Source organism: Coffea arabica, chromosome 11e, assembly GCF_036785885.1.
Source record: "Coffea arabica cultivar ET-39 chromosome 11e, Coffea Arabica ET-39 HiFi, whole genome shotgun sequence".
Taxonomy (NCBI): Eukaryota; Viridiplantae; Streptophyta; class Magnoliopsida; order Gentianales; family Rubiaceae; genus Coffea; species Coffea arabica.
The window spans coordinates 52393304-52417565 of NC_092331.1; the positions used below are offsets into that span (position 1 = coordinate 52393304).

Genomic DNA, 24262 nt, shown 5'->3' on the forward strand with positions numbered 1-24262 from the left:
TCCTTGTTTTCTAGTGAAAAACTTGATGCCTTTGCAGTCAATTAATTTACGTGGATATTTAATTATGCGGAGCCAACTTGAAGGCGCGGTTCCAAATATCTGTGAGATCGAATTAATTTTATTTATTTCTTTTATTCATTGGTATTTGTACGTTTCCTGATTTAATTGCTTATGCTTGTTATGTTATTTGAATGTCAAGGGCCCGATATTCGAATTAATCTAATGATCTAATGCCAAATTAATTGATTGAATCCGTAATTTTCAATTGATTAATATCAGTGGCGACTAGCGTGATTAGTTTCATGTTAGGGAAACGTATGATCTAATTTAAACAAACCCTCGTAGCGTGTTTGTTGGTTAGAATTGAGTTTTTCTAATTATTAATGCAATCGAGTAACTAAATCCTACGGTCGTACCTAGGGTTATTTCTTGGTTAGAGAAATAGTTAACGGTCGTACCTTAACTATCGAGAAATTAAGGAAAGACTGGTTGTTCATCGTGTGTATGACAACTATAACCAATCTAGTAATGAGTAATTGAATTATCTTTGCATCGATGATCAGTTGAATGGACCGTGTCTGAAAAGTTGCACCTTTGACTAAAGTCGTATTGGTTATTGATTAATTCTTGTTTATTTTTATTAGTTGTTTCATTAGTTAGTCAATTAGTTATTTTATATTTTTCAAAAATTCCCCATGCACTGAACTCTAGAAGAAACGAATTATCCCCAGTCCCTGTGGATTCGACCATACTCACCGTTATATACAAAATTTGTATTTTTCTTGAATAGGTAATTATTATTGTACAGGTTCGACACCCTGTCAATTTTTGGCGCCGTTGCCGGGGACTGGTGCCAGATTAATTTGTTTCTTTTTTAGTGCATCTTGTTTTCATTTTTTTATTTATTTTCCTCTTATTCTTTTTTGTATATAGTTGATGGCTGCTAACATTCCATATTTTGATGATAGACTGGATTTTATTCCTGAATGGGATTATGAGACTCATGTTTTTTCTAATGATCAATTGGCTGTTGCAAATTGTGGAAGTTATTTTTTCTCAGGTTATTCAACCGACATATGCCCCACATTTCAAAATAACCTAAGTGTTCCAATAGATACTTTTGGAGATTTTTCACCTCAGTATCAAACGTGGTATAACCTTTATTCAAACGGGTATGATCAAGGATGGTGGGATGATTCCAATTTCAATTATACAACCGGGCCGATGGATTTTCAACAGCAAGAGTCTCAACAACCATCATCCATGCTAGATCTGTCTCTAGAAGAAATGATGAAGCAGTTAATTGCTAATCAACAAAAGACGAATTCTGACCTACAAAGCATAAGGAATCAATGGGGACAAGTGCAAACTCAAGTAAATCAATTGATGATAGCACTTAACCGCCTAGAATCCCAAGTCCAAGAAAGACTTTCAAATTATAAAGAATTGCCTTCACAGACAATCATCGACGTTAAGAAAGACGAGGATGTATTTACCCGGACAAATGACATGGAACGCCAAGAGTTTCAAAAAAATGGATCTAAAAATGCAATTGAAAAGGAAGTTAAAGTGCAAGAAATGAGACCCCAACATCAACTCGTTCAAATGAATGAATCCAGTGAACAATTTTCAAATGCGGTGACATCTCCTCCATTCCTTAATCAATATTTTCCTGACTTCTATTCTTCAAATCCTGTTATTGAGATTGATTTTATTATACCAAAAAATTTTAAATTTTATGACAGGAATAAGTTAAGAGCGGTAGTGGCAAAATATGTTGAACCAATAAATGCGCGTGATGGAGGAATGAGTGAAGAATCCAGATTATTGTTGACCGGTTTGGCGCCATCTACTAGTTCACGGAAGATCGTAACTCGTGTGCTGAAAGATTACTCTATTTACGAGGGCTATCAGGACTATATAGAGGATGAAGCACTGAAACGAGCCACAAGATTTTATCCTCCCTGAGTAAACATGACAATGTCTAGCCAAAGACGTTAAAGAAAAGCGCTTTTTGGGAGGCAACCCAAATATTGATTTTATTGTTTTTCGTTGTTAAATTCTTTAATTATGTCGTTTCTTATTTAGGTTGTGGTCGGTCTTAATGTTTTCCTCCACTGTAGTCAGGACAGCAATCTTGGCGTGCCCATGCGGTGTTTGTGACTTATGAGGCCAGTGGACGTTTGCCAATCTTGGCGTGGCCACACGGTGTTTGTGTCTCTTGAGGTTAGTGGACGGTTACCAATCTTGGCGTGCCCACGCGATTTTTGTGTCTCCTGAGATCAGTGGATGTTTTATAATCTTGACGTGCCCACGCGGTGTTTGACGACCCAAAACAAAAAAAAAAATTAAAAATTTCACATTGAGAAAATTCAAAAATTCAAAAGGCATTTTTTTCTTTTTCTTCTAAAATTCAAATTTTGAAAATTTAAATTCGAAAAAAAATTGAAAAAAAACATTGAGAAAAAAAACCCCAAAACCATTTTATTTTCTTTTATTTTTTTCTTTTTTCTTTTTCTCTTTTCTTTTTCCTTTTTCTTCTTTTCTTTCTTTCCTTTCTTTCTTTCTTTCCCTTTTCTTCCTCTTTTTCCCCGTTACCCTGTATCCCTTTCCTTCTTTTCTTTAGCTCATCCGCCATCATCTCCCTCACTCTCTTCGACGCCACCAGTCTTCCTTTCTTATCCATTGCGCACGCCGCTGACCAGCTTCCATCGCCGCCGCCTCCGAGCTCTAAGCTCCACCTCACGGACCACCTTCAGCAGCTCCAAAGTTCGCCGCCAAGCTCCGAGCTCCACTGCCAGTCCACGCAGCCCGCCACCATCTCACCAGCTCACCTCGCTCACCACCAGCTCCAAAGGCCTTCCCCCATTGCGAGCCATCTGCCTAACGCGCACGCCGCCACTCTCCCCTCCCGCAGCTGACGCGCCATCGCGCGTTCCTCTCTCACCTCGTACGACTGCCTCCGCGCGCCTCCACAGAGCCACGCTACACGCCTGCGCCTCTCCCGCGACGCCTCTCTCTCTCTTCACCGCCAACGCAGTGCCGTTGCTGCCGTCCTTGCCGCGCAGCCCATCGCTGCCCCACGCACCGTCACCACCTGTCAAAAATTGACAGGTGGAGGTATTGAAATTTCCCCCTCGTTTAGTATTTTCCCTGAACCCTCATTTGCTGGAATTTGTGCCTTTTTAGTGGGTTTCTTGTTGGATAAAAACAGGAAGTGGTTTGCTTGATTTTCCCCTTCCCGTTGAACTATTTAGGAGCTTCTGTTACATTTGTTGGTATTTGATTTTTGAAGGCTCCTCTGACATTTCATTTATTTGGGAGGTGTTTGGAGTTGCTTTGGGAGTTGCTGGCCAATTATTTCCCATTTTCATCTCTAGTGCTGTTTAGTGATTGTTTGGGGTTTCTTAGTGAATTGAGTTTGCCGTTTGATTTAATTCTTCTCTGTGCGTACACCAGTGGTACTGGTTGTGGTAGTTTGCTTAACATTTATTCATTCTCTTTGGTTGGCTGCTTGATTGAAAGCTTAGAGCTTGTGACTAAGTTATTATTGCCTAAATTCTGACCTGCTATTACTGGACTTGCTGAATTCTTGGGGGCATTTGTTAGGATTTTGGGTGGATATGTGTCCAATTGCTGAAATTTGTTGCTTTGTTTAATCAGTCGCATTGCTCCTAGTTTGCTTGAGTGAAATTGGTTGGACGTCCTTTGCCCGTGGAGTTTAACTGTTACATTGTTTGGAGTGGTTTTCTGGTACTGATTGAATTGTTGGGCTTAAATTGCTCAAGGCTTTAAATTGCTAATTTGGTGGGCCATTTATTATGCACTACCCTTTTGAATTGGGAGATACCTGTGCTTATTGGGTTGATTGTTGACTTCACTAGAGAATATTTATTTCTACTGATCTGCATTTACTTGTTCCTCTATATGTTGGCAATTTTGTTTCTGTTGATTGGGTTACCTGTTAGCGATAATGGTGAGATCAAAGTTCTTTTCTAGGTCCAGAACCTCTCGACCTTAGCCTACCCCAACCCAACTCAACCATTTCCCGCCTCACCCACTGTTGTGGCCCCGCCATGATCGCTGTGATTTTAAGGAAGTACCGTTGCTCTTTTACTTACTATTACTGTTTATTTATCACATTAAGGGCAATGTGTGATTTAGGTGTGGGGGGGTCAGTTTGGGTGCTAGTATTTTCAATTTTCGAATTTTAGGTGTTTTTCCTTTGTTTTTAGTTTGATATTTATCTCCTTTTCGTTTATTTTCTTTTCTTTTTTTTTCCTAGTGGTCAGTTCTTATTTGAATACCAAGTTTGATGTTGGATTTTTGTCTCTAATTCTGATATTGCCGAGTTTTAGTAATAAAAAAGTATCAAGTTAATGGGGTTGAGTGCAGGAACGTCTCTCTGGTGAATATCAGTAATTGCTTGACTTTTCTAATTTTTGGTTAACTTTTCTAGGCATAGGGAATGATTGTTCGCATTTTTCATGTGAATTGGTCCAATTATTAATTTTGGTTCTCCATGTTTGGAAATTTGGGGCTGACTGCTGTTATTTTTGTGTTGTTTTTAGTTATTGTGCTATATGGTTAGAGTTGGCTGTGCTCCGCTAGTTATCTGATAGGGTGTTAATTGTTAGTAATTTTATTGTTAATTTCCCCTTTTATCCTTGCCAAATATTGTTTTAATTATTAATATTTACTTATATTTGGTATTGGACCCAATTTCAGGGATTGAAGCAGAAAATTACCAAAAAGGAGGGACTTGTATGGAAAAATGCAGACTTCTAAGGGCTTCAATCCTTGGGCCCTTGGATTGGTGGGGACCACAAAGCTATAAGTCATTTGGGCTCTTCAAAGGAAGCTACGTAAAAGAGACTTGGAACAAGAAGTACTTTGGGGGCCTTGTCCACATGTGTGGGGACCACCTAGATAGTTTTGGTCTATCTTTCTTTTGTTTCTTAAATAGGGATAACGTAGGACAAGAAGAATCGCTAAGTTGTAGTTTAGGTTTTAAGCATAGTTTTAGTTTTCTTTTTGGAGCTCTTTCGCATGGTTGTCCTGCATTAATGGAGGACTAACCTCTTAATTCTAGTCAAGGGGACAACTGAAGACTTGGTTCAACAATTACTGTGAGATCGAATTTATTTTAATTGTTTCCTCCATTTATTGGTATTCATATGTTTCCTGCTTTTAACTATTATAGCTCTTGTGTATGATTGATTAGTGCGCAATAATTAATTATTCATATAGGCTATTTTGCTAAATAGAGGTAATTGAATCCGTAATTGTTCGTTATCTCTATCTTAGTAGCAACTGGCGTAATTGGATTTATGTCAGGGGAGCATACGATCTAGTTTAAACAAACCCTCGTAGCGTGTTTGTTAGTTAGGATTGGGCCTTTCTAATTATTAATGCAATCTAGAAATTAAATCCTACGGTCGTACCTAGGGTTGTTTTTGGGTTAGAGAAATAGTTAACGGTCGTACCTTAACTATCGAGAAATTAAGGAAAGGTTGGTTGTTTATCGCGTGCATGACAACTATAACTAATCTATTAATAAATGTGGAATTATCTGTGAATCAATGATCAGTGCCTGAACCATTTCTGAAGTGTACCCTTGGCTAGAGTTTTCCCTTAATTATTTCTCTTAATCAATTATTTTCTACAGTTAATTTATTTAGTTAGCATTTAATCCAAAACCCCCCATACTTTGAACTCTAGAAGAAACGAATTATCCCCAGTCCCTGTGGATTCGACCCTACTCACCGCTATATACAAAATCTGTATTTTTCTCGAGTAGGTATTTATTATTGTACAGGTTCGACACCCTGTCATTATCACTATTGAGTAACCGGGGATCTTCACTTAAAGTGTCGATTCTTGCGTCAAAAGATAGTGATTTCTATGAGTACGTGGTCATATAGCGATGGGGGTTGAGTAATTGGGCTCCTTCATCTGACAAATGTTGGAGTCCGCGTCAAAAGGTTCCGATAGCTAGAGACTAAGTCTTTTGTTACTATTCAAAAAAAAGGAGAGAGAAAAATGGAAGAATGTGAAAAAAAAAGTAAAGGGAAGTTTGTGTTAGTATTTAAAAAAAGGAAAAAAAAGTTAGCTTGCCTATTTGTGATCTTAATGTCGAGATTTTGGTTAATAATTGGACCGTTTGCTGATAAATGTGAGCAACCATTCTTTTTTCTTAGATTAGTTTGCTTTAAATTGGAGGAGTTGGTAGTTGGGAAGCTATCCGGGGTGGTTTTTCTTGGATCTTAACCTGTGATGCTTAATATATATTTTTCTGGGTATCTTGGCAATACGGTAGTTGGAGCGATAGCCATTGTCAAAATTTTGGTATTCAAATGCTGTTCTCATGCTTGAGGGCAAGCATGATTCAGGTGTGGAGGGAATTGATAGGGTGTTAATTATTGGTTATTTTATTATTAATTTTCCTTTTATCCTTGCCAAATATTATTTTAATTTTTAATATTTACTTATAATTTGGTATTGGACTCAATTTCAGGGAGTGAAACAGAAAACTACAAAAAAAGGAGGGGCTTTCTGAAAATTATGGAGACTTCAAACAAGCCACAAACCTGGCCCACATGGTGATACGGATGGATTTTGTATTTCTTTTGGTTGATTGGGAGTGTCTTGAGTACTAAGAGTCCTAAGAGCAATGAAAGACGAGAGAAAGAGGAAACACCAAGAGGCCTTGCCTTTTGTACTTTGATTTTGAATCTGCGACGGGGACCACGGGAAAGCATTGAGTCATTTTTAGCTTTGGAAGGAAAGAAACGTAGGAAGCTTTAGCAGTTGCTTGTTGCTAATTCTTGGGGACCACTGGAGATAGCATTAGGCATCTTTCTTTTGGCTTTAAAAAGGGAACAAACGTGCAGGAGCTCTTATCACTAGTTTTAGGATAGTTTTAGTTCAGTTTTAGTTTTTCTTTTCTTTTCCCTTTGTCAGGCACACGCCAACTGTTCGATAATATTCCCCAACGGGAAAAACATCCCTTATTCCTTGCTTTCTAGTGAAAAACTTGATGCCTTTGCAGTCAATTAATTTACGTGGATATTTAATTATGCGGCGTGGCTAAGCCTTTCATCTAGTCGAAGGCCAACTTGAAGGCGCGGTTCCAAATATCTGTGAGATCGAATTAATTTTATTTATTTCTTTTATTCATTGGTATTTGTACGTTTCCTGATTTAATTGCTTATGCTTGTTATGTTATTTGAATGTCAAGGGCCCGATATTCGAATTAACCTAATGATCTAATGCCAAATTAATTGATTGAATCTGTAATTGTTCAATTGATTAATACCAGTGGCGACTAACGTGATTAGTTTCATGTTAGGGAAACGTATGGTCCAACTTAAACAAACCCTCGTAGTGTGTTTGTTGGTTAGGATTGGATTTTTCTAATTATTAATGCAATCGAGTAATTAAATCCTACGGTAGTATCTAGGGTTATTTCTTGGTTAGAGAAATAGTTAACGGTCGTACCTTAATTATCGAGAAATTAAGGAAAGACTGGTTGTTCATCGCGTGTATGACAACTATAACCAATCTAGTAATGAGTAATTGAATTATCTTTGCATCAATGATCAGTTGAATGGACCCTGTCTGAAAAGTTGCACATTTGACTAGAGTCGTATTGGTTATTGATTTATTCTTTTTTTTTATTAGTTGTTTCATTAGTTAGTTAATTAGTTATTTTATATTTTTCAAAAATCCCCCATGCACTGAACTCTAGAAGAAACGAATTATCCCCAGTCCCTGTGGATTCGACCCTGCTCACCGCTATATACAAAATTTGTATTTTTCTTGAGTAGATAATTATTATTGCACAGACTCGACACCCTGTCAATTTAATTTTATCAAACGCAAGTTTAGTCCTTAGTTGTCTTGAAGTTGAAGGGTTCATGACAGATAAGAAAACACATCCAGTTGAGAGTAAAATCCTTATATAACTCAAGTTCAGCCATGTAGAGATATTATATTGGAACATATATAACCCCTCATTTTGAGCCTGTGGATTTAATTGGAGAAGTTCTTTGTTGTTGAAACGACAAAAAATCTCAACAATCCACATTATAAGTTAATTCAAGGCTCATCCCTTGGAACATTACCCGAATTGCGAAGCTCAAATCTTTAAATGCTTGACTTCCTTCAGTTGGAGAGGTGAATAACATAGTGAGATGGAGCTCACAGTATTTCCCATTCAAAAAATTGGAATTTGTTGATCACCAATCTAAAAAATAACTTTCTTTTTCGTTTACATTAGTTCTAAGTGTCAAGACCTAAGAGTTCTAACCTATTAAGTTATGGATTAATCTTGTGTAAAAAGGAAAGAAATAGAAGAAAACGATTGCTAAGTTAATAGTAAGTGCTAGCACGTAAGATAAATTCCAACCTAACTCTATATTTTTTTTCCTTTACAGTAAAGGAAAGGAAAGAAACACCGCCATGACCTCAAGTCGTGTATATATAGATATCGCAACCTTCACATCAACATTAATATTTAACAAAACATTAAAATTAAGTTCTTGACAAGATGAAACGGATTAAGGGGAATCTTGACACCCCAATTTCAATTTCAAAAGAGATCCTTCTACAAGTGCTCCAAGAAATTCCAGCAAAATCACTCATGAGATTCAAGTGTGTTTCAAGGCATTGGTGCAGCATGATCGAAGGTCAAGAATTCGTTGACGCTTTTCGGGTTGGCTCCCATAAGCGTGGCACCAAACTCTTGGTTCGGAAGTCTTGTTCGCAAGATATAATCATTGATGGTAGAAGGAAAAATTATGATTTCTTCCTAGTAAATTTACAAGACAAATCCGTTGTTCCTCTTGCTGCACCGGTTATTCTCCAAACAAATCAATTTATCTTAGGGCAACCCGTTGAAGGCTTAGTATGTTGCAACAACATTATATGGAACCCTACTACGAATGAAACCATTACTCTTCCCCAACGAAATCCCAGTTCGGACTTGAAGAAAGTTATTGAAAATATGACAATCCAAGCGGAAAACACAGTTGGTCTATCTCGAGTGATTACTGCCTGGGGTTCGATGTTTCAATCAAGAAATACAAGGTGTTAAGCAGAGAAATTTCTAAAATTATGATGAATTTTAAAAAATTTCTACAAAGGAGGCATTTTGAGTATACAATTCCGTCCAAGGGGTCTTCGCATTCAACAAATGCGAGCTCAGGAGTTCGCATTTGCTGAATGCGAAGTCCCCTTGAATTTTCGACCCACAGAATCCAAAAAAAAAAAAAGAAAAAAGAAAACCAGACCTCGCATTTCAAAAATGCGAGGTCACTTACCTCGCATCTGTTAAATGCTACCTGGACAATCGCATCTGTTCAGCATCTTCTTCCGTCACTGGACAATAGCATCAGAAAGCTTAACTTATTCACTGAAAGCGGGCTGTAGCTTCAACATTTTCCGGTCTCCATTTTGCAGCTTTCTGGGGCTTCAACTTTCTGGCGAGATGACAGGTGCCGAACCTGTGCAATAATAATAAATAAAACCTAACTACCACATAAAGCAGTCAATAATCAATTCGAGTACTGGAGCAGGGACTCTAGGTGTGCAATAGGTTAGTTGATTCACCCTGTTCCCGAAGAGTTTGCTTAATCCGATATACTTGAATTAATTATTTAACTGAATTTACTAACTTAGTAGACAGTGGTAAGCAGGGTCGTCTCCTCAGGGACTGGCGAGAAATTTATTTCTTTTCAAGTCAAGATTAATAGGGGTTTTTGGGATTAAACGACAACTAAATAAATTAAATACAGAAAATAATTAATTAAAAGAAATAACTAAGAGAAACTCTAGCCAAGGGTATACTTCAGAAATGGTTCATGCAACTGATCATTGATTCAAAGGTAATTCCAACATTTATTAATAGAGTGGTTATAGTTGTCTCGCACGCGCTAAACAACCAACCCTTCCTTAATTTATCGATAGCTAAGGTACGACCGTTAACTATTTCCCTAACCCAAAAACAACCCTAGGTACGACCGTAGGATTTAATTTCTGGTTTGCATTAATAATTAGAAAGGCCCAATCCTAATTAACAAACACGCTACGAGGGTTTGTTTAAATTAGATCGTATGTTTCCCTGACATAAACCCAATTACGCCAGTTGCTACTGGGATAGAGATAACGAACAATTACGGATTCAATTACCTCTATTTAGCAAAATAGCCTGTATGAATAATTAATTATTGTGCACTAATCAATCATACACAAGAGCTATAACAGTTAAAAGCAGGAAACATATGAATACCAATAAATGGAGGAAACAATTAAAATAAATTAGATCTCACAGTAATTGTTGAACCAAGTCTTCAGTTGTCCCCTTCACTAGAATTAAGAGGTTAGTCCTCCATTAATGGAGAACAACCATGCGAAAGAGCTATTCGAACCTTACAAAATTGTTCCTGGCCAAATCGGCCAACTAGCCAAAGAAAAAGTCATAAGAACAAAGCAATTGTGCCCTTTTTATTTCTGCCGTGAGAAGAAGAACCGAATTTGTTGCTGCCTTCAACTCTTAATCACGCGGGATCCGGCCTTCCTTTCCTATTTTCTAGCTTTCTAAAACGCAATCAACTTCCTCCCTCACAATCTGTAGTGATTGATGCCAAAGAAATCTCCTACCATAGGAAAACTAACTCCTAAAAGATAGCAAAACAAAGTGCTTAAAAGTCTCCTAAACCAACCCAATTACTAATTAGAAACTTGGCAGATAATATCATCTTCCAGTTGTGATGACGACTCCCACTTGAATTAGGATACTGCCCTGCATAGAATCCCACACACTCCAAGCTTGTTTGATGTCTTCTCACGCGTCCACACTTACTTGGAGGAAAATCTTCTAAAAGCTGCTATTTTTGCACTTTCCTTCTCCAATTGGATAAACATCCCCTAAACATACAATTCAAACAAAATATGTCTATTAATGCAATATCCAATCCAATAAGAAAGGGAAATTATAACAAAATTAATGCTAAATTAGCGTTCTATCACGAGAGCTTCCAAAATGACCAGAGTTGGACTCCCTCCCTCCAACGGCTGCACTCTTGATGAATGCTGCTACTTCCGAGGATTTCAATGACGGATTTGGGATGCAATTTCCCTTCAATTTGTATTTCCCAATTTTGTTGTTTCTTTGGTTAAATGAGTCAAAGAGAGGACTGAGGTTGAAGGAGCTGGGTTTTCATGTTTCACCGACAGACAAAGGACCTCGTATTTGAGAAATGCGAGGTCTATTTAAAAAAAAAAATGCTACCTGGCTTTTTGTTAGCTCGCATTTGCTGAATGCGAGCTAAGCTAGTTCGCATTCAGCAAATGCGAACCACCTCATTTTAGAAATCACCCCATAAATAGCCTCTGTTGTAGAAAAACTTTTTTTTTTCATAATAATTTAAGAATTTCCTCGTGTTAAGCATCACTCATGTGGATGTGGGGATGGGATTGAGTACTGTTAGTACCGAAAACCTTAGTTATGCAGAAGTTTTGACTTTGGGATCAAATAATTTCTGGAAAAATACTAAATGTTCTCTCCCACTACAGCTTTGCAAAATCTTCGGCTTCGTTGACAACTACTGTAGCATCAATGGCATCATCTACATGATCATCAGGTTAAGAATTTCTTCTTCCGTTCTGGAATACCGAATACTGGCTTTTGATTTAAGTCGTCAAGTTTTTCAACTTTTGCCTCTTCCCGGAGGAGGAGGAGGAGCTGGTATTTATATGCATTTTGCGGTTGGGGGACGCTTTGCTCTGATTCATGGCGCTGAAAGAGAAAAGACTTGGCTATTGGAAGAATGTTTTCAGGGTGGAAAGTGGATTGTTGTGGATACGCCGTGGCCAGAATGTTGGAGGTTGAATCCAGAGATGATTGTCAACTGAAGACGAGCAAGTATCCAAAACGAAAGACTGTAGAGTCTTTTGACGCATAGAAATTAGATCTTCTTGCTTCTTTGGAACACGTGCTACACCATCCAAAAAACATAACTAAAATCTAAAATCTACTGGAATGAAGTTTTAACCATTAGAGAGCATCCAAAAAACCAAAAAACAAGGTTTTGGATACTTGACATAATTTTAAGAGTGGCATTGAGTTGACACTGAGAAAGTGACGCCAGGAATCCTACTCAATATTAAACTAGGATATGATCATTTTAAATATGACTAATTCTAGTTTTAGTTGATAAATAAAGACATGTATTATGCATCTAAATGTACATTGTAAAAAATAGAGAGAGAATTCACTCTCATCCCCCATTTTTATTGGGTTTCAAAAAATAAAAATAACATAGAATCAGATAAATCAAATCTCGACCAACAACAACTCTTGTCATGGTTTTATGTATGAAAAGGATATCTATTGAATTGAGCTCTCAGCTCGAGCTACCTTCCTTTTGTAGTTGATGTCTGAACTTTTAAGGCCATCTTTGGTTTTAATTCAATCTAATCTAACGAGAAACGAAGTGTGAAAAGTTTAAGAAGATTGAGAATTTGAAATTGCCTGCACTAAAAAAGATCATGAACCCAAGTAATTCTAACTCCCAAAATGACAAGGAATAAAGTAATGAACTTGCAACTCTTGTACAGTGGATTCCAAAAATAAAAACTGACAATCGATCCTAACTTTTTTTTATCCTTTTTATTTATTATTTTTTTTAACAATCCTAGCTCGCTATAACATAGGCCTTTCTGTTTGTACTACTTTCTCCTCTCGTCGGTGTTTTGGCCTTCATCGGAAATTGGCAATGCGGAGATAGCATACGGACCTAAGGATGAGGCCCTCGAGGGGAGTCGCCTGAAGGTACTCTATAATTTCAAAAAATGGAAAAACAAATAAATAAAGAACTCCTTAGAGTAAGCAAAGCATGTGTAATACGGTGTATTTGCTGAGATTTTGCCAAGATCAAAAGTAACTTTGAAATCTTTTAATATTCAAGCTCAATCTGCATAAGAAACTCGCTCGTTAGATGGAATTATGTACTCTTTGACATTCGGTAATTAACTATATATTCAGGTTAATTTTTATTACATTGATAGTGTGAACAATCGTAACAGCATGTTATATGTGTAAGTGAATTAAAAAAATTTACACTAACAGTTTAAGAAAAGTTACTTTAGAATTTCTTTTTCTAATAGGGATTGAGACATTGAGATCATTGTAAAGTGCAATCAATGGTTAAAATCATATGAAATTGAAAAAGCTCGTATTGCCTTTGTTGCATAATCAAATAGTGGCATACTTGAGAATGTTTTATATCACAGCGATACACTGTTGCCGGAGCGTGCATTGCACGAAGTCAGAAAGTCTTAACCAAGAGGAGGACAAATATAAACCCACAATTAATTAGCTCACACGGGACAAAAATGTCAATCTCACCATTCCAACATTCAACTCTCCTTTTCATGCATTCTCTTATTTCTTTTCATGTTTCTTGTCTTTGAACTAATTTTTAACTACTCCCTCCGTCCCACTTTAATAGTCTTGTTTTCCTTTTTCGTCTGTCCCAAATTGTAGTCCACTTTCCCATTAAGAAATGTAGTAATCTTTCAAATTGTCTAAAATATCCTTATTAAATATCTTGTTATTAATATATTGTTATTAAATACTAACCCACTCCATTGAATACATTGAGTTTTTCCAATGCACTCCTCGTGATTAGCATAAGGGTATTTTAGGAAATTATTAATCTAAATTTATGTTTCCAACCAAATTAATTACACTTTCTTAATCTGTGTGAAAAAAAAAACCAAGACTAACAAAACGGGACGGAGGGAGTATTTGGTAGGATATTATTCAGTGCCGAAAGCCCTTGTTAGTAGTCTGATCCTGTTGGCAACAAAAAAGATGTAGTTACTACATAATTCAATTTGTCATAATAGTTAAATATGTCCTCGAGATTTGTTTTGTCTGAAGCTTCATTCTCACGTTAGTTGTTAATACTAAATTTTGTAATTTATATCACCATTTAGGATCATCTATGCATAGATTAACGAACTCTTCTAATATATTTTAAGTTTTATTAACAAAAAATGTGTGAGCATTCGAGGAGTGGAATTTGATTCCGTATCCATTGTTCCAGTCCATTTTTTCATTGATTTTAAGCTAGTCAAATAGTGCAAAACTGTTACTGTTGGTATCAAGTACGTCAAAAAATAAAGCACATTTCGAGGATCTAATACATAACGGATTTTTTTTCTTTTAATGTTTTTTTTGGGGGGGGGGGGTGGGTGGAGGGGGCCAATACATAACGGAATTTTATCAGCAGTGTTATATCGCATCTTAGAAATTAGAAAGAATTCAAGTTTCTTAAAAATTTATTACTTCAGTGAATGGAAACGGTCGAAAATTGAAACTCAGCCAATTTATTTACGGTTATTTATTAGCAAAACAAAAACAATTAATATAATTTTTTTTTAAAATAAAACTTTATTAATTGAAAGAGCAGGACCCAGAAATACAATGTCAACCCGGGTAACCACCCCCTACCGGGCTAGCCACTCCTCTCCTCCTAACTGCAGGTACGCCAGCCTTGTCTAACCGAGTTTCTCCCCGCGCCAAACGAGGAAGTTCACTGAGCTGATTGTAAATGGTGATATGCGGGTGGATGTCCGACACACCCACGTTTGCTAGACAGTCTGCCACCCTGTTTGCTTCTCTGTAAGCTAAGATGGGCTCAATTAATGTTGATGCATGACTATGTCTGATGTGTGTATATATAATATAATTATATATACAGCACAAACCGAGCACGAAATTCCTTAATAAGAATCAAAGATGAGGAACACTGCTGTCAGTAGAACAGCTCCTTGGGTCATCATTTTGAGTTTTTACTTGGTTCAGACAGCCCAGGTTTAGGCTTGGTTTGCTCAATACACAACAGTTATATACAATGCTCTGCGTAATCAGAACTTAGAACTTCATTGCCAATCTAAAGATACTGATTTTGGATGGAAAACTCTACGACCTGAACAAAACTTCAGCTGGACGTTCAAGGAGTTTTGTTCAGAACTTGAACGTCCAGCTGAAGTTTTGTCCAGGTCGTAGAGTTTTCCATCCAAAATCAGTATCTTTAGATTGGCAATGAAGTTCTAAGTTCTCGTTACGCAGAGCATTGTATATAACTATTGTGTATTGATCAAACCAAGCATAAACCTGGGCTGTCTGAACCAAGTAAAAAATCAAAATGATGATCCAAGGAGCTGTTCTATTGACAGCAGTGGTCCTCATCTTTGATTCTTATTAAGGAATTTTGTGCTCGGTTTGTGCTGTATATCAACATTAATTGAGCCCATCTTAGCTTATATTAATTGTTTTTGTTTTGCTAATAAATAACCATAGATAAATTGGCTGAGTTTCAATTTTCGACCGTTTCCATTCACTGAAGCAATAAATTTTTAAGAAACTGAATTCTTTCTAAGATGCGATATAACGCTGCTGATAAAATTCCGTTATGTATTGCCCCCCCCCCCCCCCCCCCAAACAAAAAAAACCACAAAAAACACCCAAAAAAACATTAAAAGAAAAAAACGTGGATCTAATACATAACGGATTAAATGAGCTCGCCTTTGATGGAGTGGTCTCTAAGCCCTCTCAACTTTTCCTTTTTCTTTTGTCATTTGGGCTACAAAAAGTAGAAAAAATTAAAATATTCATTCTAAACCCTCTTAACTTTTCTTTTGGTTTTGTCGAGGGAGAAGATATATTCATTCTTATCAAAATGTTACGTCTTTTTGAAGTAATTGTTGATCGTTCTTGAGTGTAAATCATTCTAGAGTGTAAAATGAATTCATAAAAATATAAATTCACAATAAGACTAAAAGAAATTTAATAAATCAAAAATATTAAAGTTATTTAAAAAATAAAAAATGAATTAAAGGAAAAAAAATGTAGAAAATAGATTTGGGTATTGGGCGGTAAGTCATTCTAGAGTGTAAAATGAATTCATGAAAATATAAATTCACAATAAGACTAAAAGAAATTTAATAAATTAAAAATTTTAAAGTTATTTAAAAAATTAAAAATGAATTAAAGAAAAAAAATGTAGAAAATAGATTTGGGTATTGGGCGGGATCAATCTAAACCCATCCCAAAGTGATCCCATCCAAGTTAATCCCAAAACACATATGGGTAAGGTTGGACCCAAATCCATACGACTAGGTTTCATCTCAAACCCAAGCAAATCCCGCCCATTTTGCCACCTCTAAATTAAATAGAACTTTTAGTACAATGACATTTTAACATAAGATAATTTGACACAGTTGACACTTAATCTGATAAAACTAAGATTAGTGTCACGTAATGTAGTTGGTATTAATTATGCAGGATTATCGGAAACTCTTCTTAAATTGTATGTATTGACTATTGGTTTGTAACGAAATTAAAAATATTTTTGCAAAATAAGGTTTAATTTGAAAAACAAACACCTTCCCGTTTGGTAACAATTATGTGTTTTTTCTTTTGTTGGTTTGTAAAATTCAACGGACAAAAAAAAAACAATATGTTGGTTAACAACATTTGTTTTTTACAGAAAAAATTGTCTTTTCTGAAACACCAAAACTGCTGTTTTCAATTGTTCAAACAACAGCTAAACCGTGTTAAGGATGTCATTTGGACTCAGCTAGCTGGGCTTTGATAAGTTTAACCCCAAAACAAGAACGAAAAATCATTTTCAGGCCCAAATTGGTCCTATCCAAAACTCTTATAGGCACAAGCTCATCTCTACCCATTTATCAAAATGGACATCAGGCTGGGATTAGATAACCTTGAATTTTTTTTTTTTTTTTGTAAAATCATAGATATTTATATTTCTAAAATGTTTATATTTACCAATCAAACAAAAAATTATAAGCTAAAATAGTTATTATATGTATTCATTTTTAAAGATATATTATGTAACTAAAAGATTATTGCTTCAAGATAAATATTATTAACAAACATACGATTATTTCACAAAATTTGAGTACTTTGGATTTGGAATACAGATAAGCATTAAACATATAAATTATTTGAATTTGATATTATCATTTCGGTTGGGCCTACTCTAGGTTGACTCTGACTTGGCCCAAGTCCTAGCAATTCTCAATTGTGCACTAACTTTAAGCGCCATTAGTCATTTATTTCTGATTTCACAGAACAAATTGTGTGGTTTTTTTTTGTCTCAAATGGTGTGGTTCAACCAAATGTTTTCGAGATTTAGTGCATGTTTTCCAAACTAATCATTAATATGTTTTCGACATCTTGGAGGTCACCTATGTTCTCGAATTAGGCCAAAATTTCCTAATTGGTGAGATCGCATTAATTGCAACGTCCCAGACGACCTTGGTGGGGTCATGATAATGCAAATGAGAATAATAGAAAATAAAAAAAGGTAAATAGAAGAATGGGTATAATGGCAAGAAAATGATAAAAAAAAAAGGGATCTAAAATAGGAAAAATGCATGAAAATATCATGAACACAGGTGATGGATGAAGCTTGCGCAAAAAGTGCCTAATCGACTAGCGTTGGATTTTTCTCTTCTAAACTACGTTGCTACCGTTGGTTGGACTAGCAGGAAAAACAAGAAGTGTCCACAACTAGCGTTTATCTAATTTTGGAGGCACATGACATGCATCTTTGCATTGGACAAGAGCATAGACGAGAATGAGAGAAGGTAAAACGAAATTCCAAAATTTGTTTAAGCAAACAATTGAAACTTTGGTATGACATAGAATTCACAGCTGTAGAAAGAGGACTAATCCTCAGATGCAAAACAAAACAGAAAAACACCTACTGAATACTCGAAGCTTAAATACACGAAAACACAACAAAACTATTATTGCTTCTCGAGGCACTCTGGACAACAACAGCAGCAGCCACTCTGATAGTCTGAAAGATAACAAAGTAGCAACGTTCATAAATTTTCTCTAGAGAAGTGCCAATTTCAAAAAAAAAAAAAAACATTAAAGTTCAAGATTTATTACAAGAAAAAGATAAATGAAAAGTTAAGACCGTCTAGTCTGAAATATACAAATTGTCAAATCTTTTCTCCTTGCAGTGGTGGAGGAGGTAGAAAACTAATCTAGTATGGAACTGTTCTAAAGCATATAAAACTATTGATGGAAAATTAGATCAATGAGCTATTATCATTGTAATCAGGTGAAAATAAAAAAATTCAATAAAATTCATAACATGGAATTTAATGAAACATAGGAAACAAAATGTAAATATGAATAATAGAAGAGAATTATTAGAATTCAAAATTTTGAGACAGTCGAAACAATTGCCAATAGAAAGGTACAACCTACATAAAGCACATAAAGTTTTGTTATCAAGTTTTTTGGGATCGAAAATTTCAAAAGTTAAGGGAATGAAAATTTTGGTCTACAATCATGTAATAGGTTATTGGGGAAAAAAAATTTCTTTGAAAGCTACCAATTTGATGTTAGAATCTTGTTGGTAAGCTATTCGGTATCAGGCATCTACAGCTTTATACTCCTATCTATTTAAATTGTTATGCTATTCTTTTGTTGATATAACTTATTAAGATTCTTTGTTTGAAAAAAAAAAATAAACTTATTGAGCTATAATTTTCTTGTATTGGAAATATTTGGAAAAAAACAAATTACGAATCACAATAGGTTGCAAATTATGAATGTTAAGTTCTAATTAGTTCTCTACGATCAATATGAATAAATCCTTATGAAGGTTGCATATAAAAGTAAGAAGAATAAGTTAGATGAAGGAAAGTCTACAAAAATGTGAAATTTTCAAAGAGCAAATTATCAAAGATAGTATGCTACGGATATTGTGGCTCCTTAGCGTGTGATACGAAAAACAGAGTATGCGTGCTTTTATAGGAACTTACTCAACGGAAATTCCTCCGCGGGCGAGTAGTCTTTACCCAGATTTTGTCACAGGCACTTTCTATAAACTTGAAATATGCATAGCGCCATGACTTCTTGAAGAGAAGGATTCCCAAAACTCCTGACAGCCCGGCAGCAAAACCCGGTCCTATTCCAGCATAAAACCAAGACCAATCAGATTCGCTGTGGCCTTCATCATCATCAATAGGCCCATTTTTGGCAGGCAATTTGTGTTCCCAGCAGTTGTTTGGGAGCGGTTTGCCACAGAGTCCACTGTTTCCTTCATAGATGGATGGATCGGTCAAGGTTTGAAGCTGATTTCCTGATGGTATTGGCCCTGAAAGTTTATTGTGTGACAAATTGAGAGAGTTCAATGAGTACAAATCAGATAAGCTTTCAGGGATTGCACCGAAGATTTCATTCATTGATAGATCAAGTGTTTCAAGTTGCTTCAAGTTGCCAATCTTATCAGGGATCGTTCCAGTCAAATGATTTTGTGAAAGATTCAAAACTTGCAATTGAACCAGCTCCATTATCTCATCAGGGATCTCACCAACTAAATTATTTGCTGAGAGGCTTAAGGATTTAACAAACTGAAGGCTTCCTGGTGAATACTCAACTTCTCTTCCTCCCTTAATGTCTTGAAGGCTTTCTTGTGAAAAATTGCTATTACGATTGTCATCTAGCCCTGATACCATGGCACTAATGTTGTTAAAGCAGTGAGGAATAAATCCACTCAAGTTATTATGTGCTAAGTTCAGCACTCGAAGATGTGAGAGTTGGCAGAGTGTATCGGAAATAGCTCCATGGAAGTTATTTGACTGAAATCTTAGAAACTTTAAATTTGATAACCTTTCCCCAATCCAAGCTGGTATAATATCCTTCAGTCCATTGTCACCGAGATCAAGAATTCGCAAATTGCTCAGATTCTGCATTGAGGTAGGGAGCTTCCCAACGAATTTATTTCCATTCAAATGCAGACCAAGAAGTCCCCACAAGTTGCCCAGTGAACTCGGAATTTGACCGGATAGACTGTTATTTGCCAAGTTTAGGAGCCACAGGTCTCGCAAGTTTCCTAGACACAGAGGAACACTTCCGGACAGAAGATTGTTGGATAGATCCAATTCTGATAAATTTTCCGACTTGCACAAGTCTTCAGGGATAGTACCTGTGAAACGGTTATCATTTAGTAAGAGAGATTGTACAACCGAAGTTTGACCAACTTCAAGCTGCGGAATATGTCCAGTAAGAAAATTGTGTGAAAGATCTAAATATGAAATATCCAACGGCAACGATTTGAGAGATCCGTCAAATTTGTTGGAGCTTAGAAATATTTCTCGATAACGATAACGGCTTGGTCTATGCTTCAATTGTTTGAACTCCAAAGGATTTCCAGTTAGGCTGTTGCTGGAGAGATCTACTGACGTAATATTATGACAAAGCACTCGAAACCAGCTGGGTATGGCATCTGAAATGCTCGCGTTCCGCATGTCTAACTCCCAAACCTCCTTCTGCGTCCGAAGCCAAGCTGGGAACCTGGCTCCCACAATGATGGATCCCATCCGAATTTCATGGAGTTGAAAAGGAGGAACCCACGAGGAGCTCACGTTCAGAGCGAGTGAGTTTCCAGATAGGTCCAGTGACTTCAGCTCTCGGAGTTTCGCAAAATGGTCTTCAGATAGGACACCAGTTAATGAATTGTCACCAACGTCAAATGCTTGTAGCTTCGTCAGCTGCCCAAGATTGATCGGTATGGTACCATTTAATTCATTATCAGACAATGATAGGTTTGTTAATTTTGAAAGCTGGCCTATTTCACTTGGTATTGACCCTTGCAAATTATTGCCACTCAGATCCAAATAAGTAAGATTTATAAGTTGGCCTATTTCACTTGGTATTGACCCTTGCAAATTATTAAACCTCATATCCAAATAAGTAAGACTGCTTGCATTACAAAGTGATTTCAACGTTGATGCATCAAAGCGATTTGAAGATAGATCGAGATAAACTAGAGAGGTCATTTGATCAAACAGGCCATGAATTGGGTCAGAAAGATCATTACCACCAAGACGAAGATCATGGAGGCCAGTAAGATTACGGAGCCAAGGAGGGGCCGTGTAGTTGCTGAAATTATTTTCACCAAGGTCAAGGAAAGCAAGAGATGTGAAATTGATATGTGAAAGATGAGGATGGATGAAAAGACCACACCCATTCAAGTCTAGTGTTGTTAGTGAAGGAAGCATGTTAATGGACTGTAACCCATCTCGAGCGGCTGTAAGGTTCACACTGGACAGAACTAATCCTTCTAGAGAAGAGAGCCCAGCAACCCATCCGAGATCCTTAGTCCTCAATGAGAAACCTGAATCCCCAAGATCTAAATACCGTAAATGTGAGAGGTTTCCTAAATGGTGGGGAATTTCACCATCAAATCCTGCACTTGAGAGATTGAGGTATCTCAAGTTTTTCAACAATCCAAGGAATGCGGGAACTTGGATTCCTGAAAAATTATTTGAGCTCAGGTCCAAGTACCGCAAATTGGTCAAATTGACCAAAGATGGACTCAATTGGCCTCCCAAGCGATTTTTGAAGTAATCATTATCATCAAAATAGGGTGGCAACGTGTTGCGTAGATCAAGTTTCAAAACGCTACCACTGGTTTTGTGGCAACTAATGCCTTCCCATGAACAACAGCTTTCTCCAACCCAAGATGAAAGACGATTTGATTCATCTGTCAACCCATGCTTGAATTGAAGAAGAGCTTGCCGTTCATTCTCAACACAGGAGACATTCGAATAATTATGAGCTTGTTTGCTGCTGCTACCATATGGGAGCTGGCTAGTGATAGGAATATAACTGAATAAGAAGAGAAATAGGAAAGATGAAAAAGTACAAAGAAGATGATGCTCCATTGGATTTCTTTCGTATTATTGGTTTATTTGATATAGTAAGCGCAGATAGGTGGCGTCATTTATACTCTTATAAAACGCAACACTTCACCATTCTCTGTTTGTGGTAAGTAGGAAGGAACCATACAAAGGTGATAAAGGACAACGACTTCAAGTCTTCGTGGAAAAAAATTTGTTAACGTGGTGGAGGGGGAAGACAGCGTGGAAAATCCTTGCGTGCTTGTGGGGAAAATCCTTGGTGACATACAAATGGAAATATTAATTCATTTTATTTTTGGATTTTGATTTAATTTGGATACTGACGTTACCAAAAAAAATCAATCCTAACTATGTTCTGTTATTCATATGAACTAGTGATCGGAGCACACTATATGTATGCGTAAATAATTCAAGCCATATTTAATTGTAAAAATTAGTTTTCTGGAAATTAGTTTTATATTTTGAAAATTCATGTTTTATGAACTTTTGTGTGAAAAACAATATACATGAGCAGTTATTTTTGTTAGTTATCATTCATTGTAAGCATTAGCAATACAACTAAAAATTCCACATAAAACTAGAAAAAGTAATTTTTTGAGAATTTCAAATGTGCATTTAAAATTATAAGAAGCAAAGAAATCCTAAATAAACAACGTTCAAGATCATGGAAATTGGGCAGCATATAACGTTCCAAGTTGGGTAGAAAATTGGCGGATGTGTTGGATCTAAGTCCGCTCGTCAATGGAAGTCGTGACTCACCGTGGAAAATTTTTATTTTCTTGTGGACAAAATCCTTAGAGCCATATTTTGTACTGACTTAATGGAAATTTTGATTCTCTATCAGTTGGTTGTGGAATTGATTTTCTGATTTATGACCCTCACGTTTGCAATCTAAATCAATTTAAAAATGTTTGACTTAAAGTCACCAGACCTATTGAAAATTTGCCACATATCTTAAATTTGATAGGTCTATGTTAAAGAAGCAAATAAATAAGGTTTCCATGAGATGAGAACAACAAAATCTAAAGCACGAAGGACAGTAGTCTGCATTTCATGTTGGATAGTTACAAAAAAAATGTGAACATTTATCAAAAAAGTTTTGTATAGATTTTGAATTTTTCTTTTAATGTAATTATTCATTATCAAAATTTGATCTTTCAAAAGTTTATATTGTTGAATAAGAGGTCTGAGCACTCAAAAAGCATTTATACCTAAAGTGAATTATACCTCTATTAGTTTCTCTTGAAGGGCATGTAAGCATAAAACTCCCCCTTTTTTTTGTCTTCTTTGGGCTAATCTATATTTCTTTCTCCTAGGAAGACATTCTTTGACATTAATGTGGCATTATAAAGTTTTTCATAAGTAAAACATTTTAATTGCTTTTAAATTATAAAGAATATGAAGCTAAAAAAAAAAAAGAATAGACCAACAAACTAGAATGCAAATATCAAACCAAGAAAAGCAAAGAAAATTTCCTAAATGCATAGCCCCCAAGATCAAGACGTCCAATACATGTAAGCGTTTCAAAGGGGTTAGAATAGTAGTCGGTTTGGTGGTCCAATACTTTCACTTATTGTAGGGGCCTCAACCAATGATCTGTTCATGTCGGCAATTATATGGGTCATTTTAGAAGGAAAACAACTCCTAGCATCAAGCCACCCTATTGGGCAATCCATGTCTGGATGACAGCAAAAATTCCCAATGACGTATCAATTGTATACAATTGGGCGAAGATTCTCTGCAATTTCATCATGCAATTCATCTAATTCATGGAAGTTAACCACAAGACTTTGAAAAGTTTACAAAGCCCAAATGGACGCGGTTTCGATGGATACATAATTATAAATGAGTGGCTAATATGATGCGACATATAGGTTTTATCCTGCTATTGCAGGTTTCACTTGGGACAAAATTGTGATAGTAAAATTTGGTATAACTAATAGTAAGTTTTTGCACAAAACAAATAACTTTTATTTATTATTGTAATGTAATTTGCTATTTAACTATCAAATCTTACTAGATTTTACAGCAAAATTACCATTTTTTTCCAAAACTAAGCATTTTTTTTTATATAAAACATACTATTTTTTTTTTTAAAAAAAATTTATGACTTCATTAACAAATCTTACCATTTTTTTAGTAAATTTAACTATATCATTAACAAAACCTTTCTATTTTCGAACAAAACTTGCTATTTTTTGTACAGAACTTGCTACTTTTTCAAATAAAATTTATAGGGTCAGCTTGCAACATTTCTAAGGGGATGGCTCAGGTAGTCCAACATTGAGAATTTTCTCTTTGATTCTTGTTTTGGAGATTAAAATGTAGAGAACTATCAAAAGTATATGACAACACGAGCCAGTGGATTGTTTTAGTTCCCACATTGGCTTGTCGAATTGGAAAGACTCATTGCTGGGCAGCAATGATCAATAACTTTGAATGCATTGTTGATTTACATAAAAAAAATTTTATTGTTCTAGATCTCTTATTTCGAGTGTAC

At 36.0% G+C, this 24262-nt stretch overlaps 1 protein-coding gene across 2 annotated transcripts; it reads right to left on the bottom strand.

Moving 5' to 3' along the window:
* Positions 1–17686: 17686 nt before the first annotated feature.
* On the bottom strand, positions 17687–21814 carry LOC113718831 (receptor-like protein EIX2). Of its 2 annotated transcripts, XM_072072694.1 has the most exons (3): positions 20940–21814; positions 18880–20045; positions 17687–17900 (listed from the first exon to the last, which is right to left on the bottom strand). In XM_072072694.1, exons 1-2 carry the CDS (start codon positions 21784–21786, stop codon positions 18880–18882), a joined length of 2013 nt encoding a protein of 670 aa, XP_071928795.1. In that variant the 5' UTR covers positions 21787–21814; the 3' UTR covers positions 17687–17900. The 2 variants fall into 2 exon arrangements, with proteins under 2 accessions (XP_071928795.1, XP_027099551.2); XM_027243750.2 differs by having other exon boundaries at positions 18880–21814.
* Positions 21815–24262: the final 2448 nt, after the last annotated feature.

What these genes read in the sequence shown, in the direction of transcription:
- LOC113718831 (XM_027243750.2), bottom strand. Translation starts at nt 21,786, where the DNA reads ATGGAGCATCATCTTCTTTGTACTTTTTCATCTTTCCTATTTCTCTTC.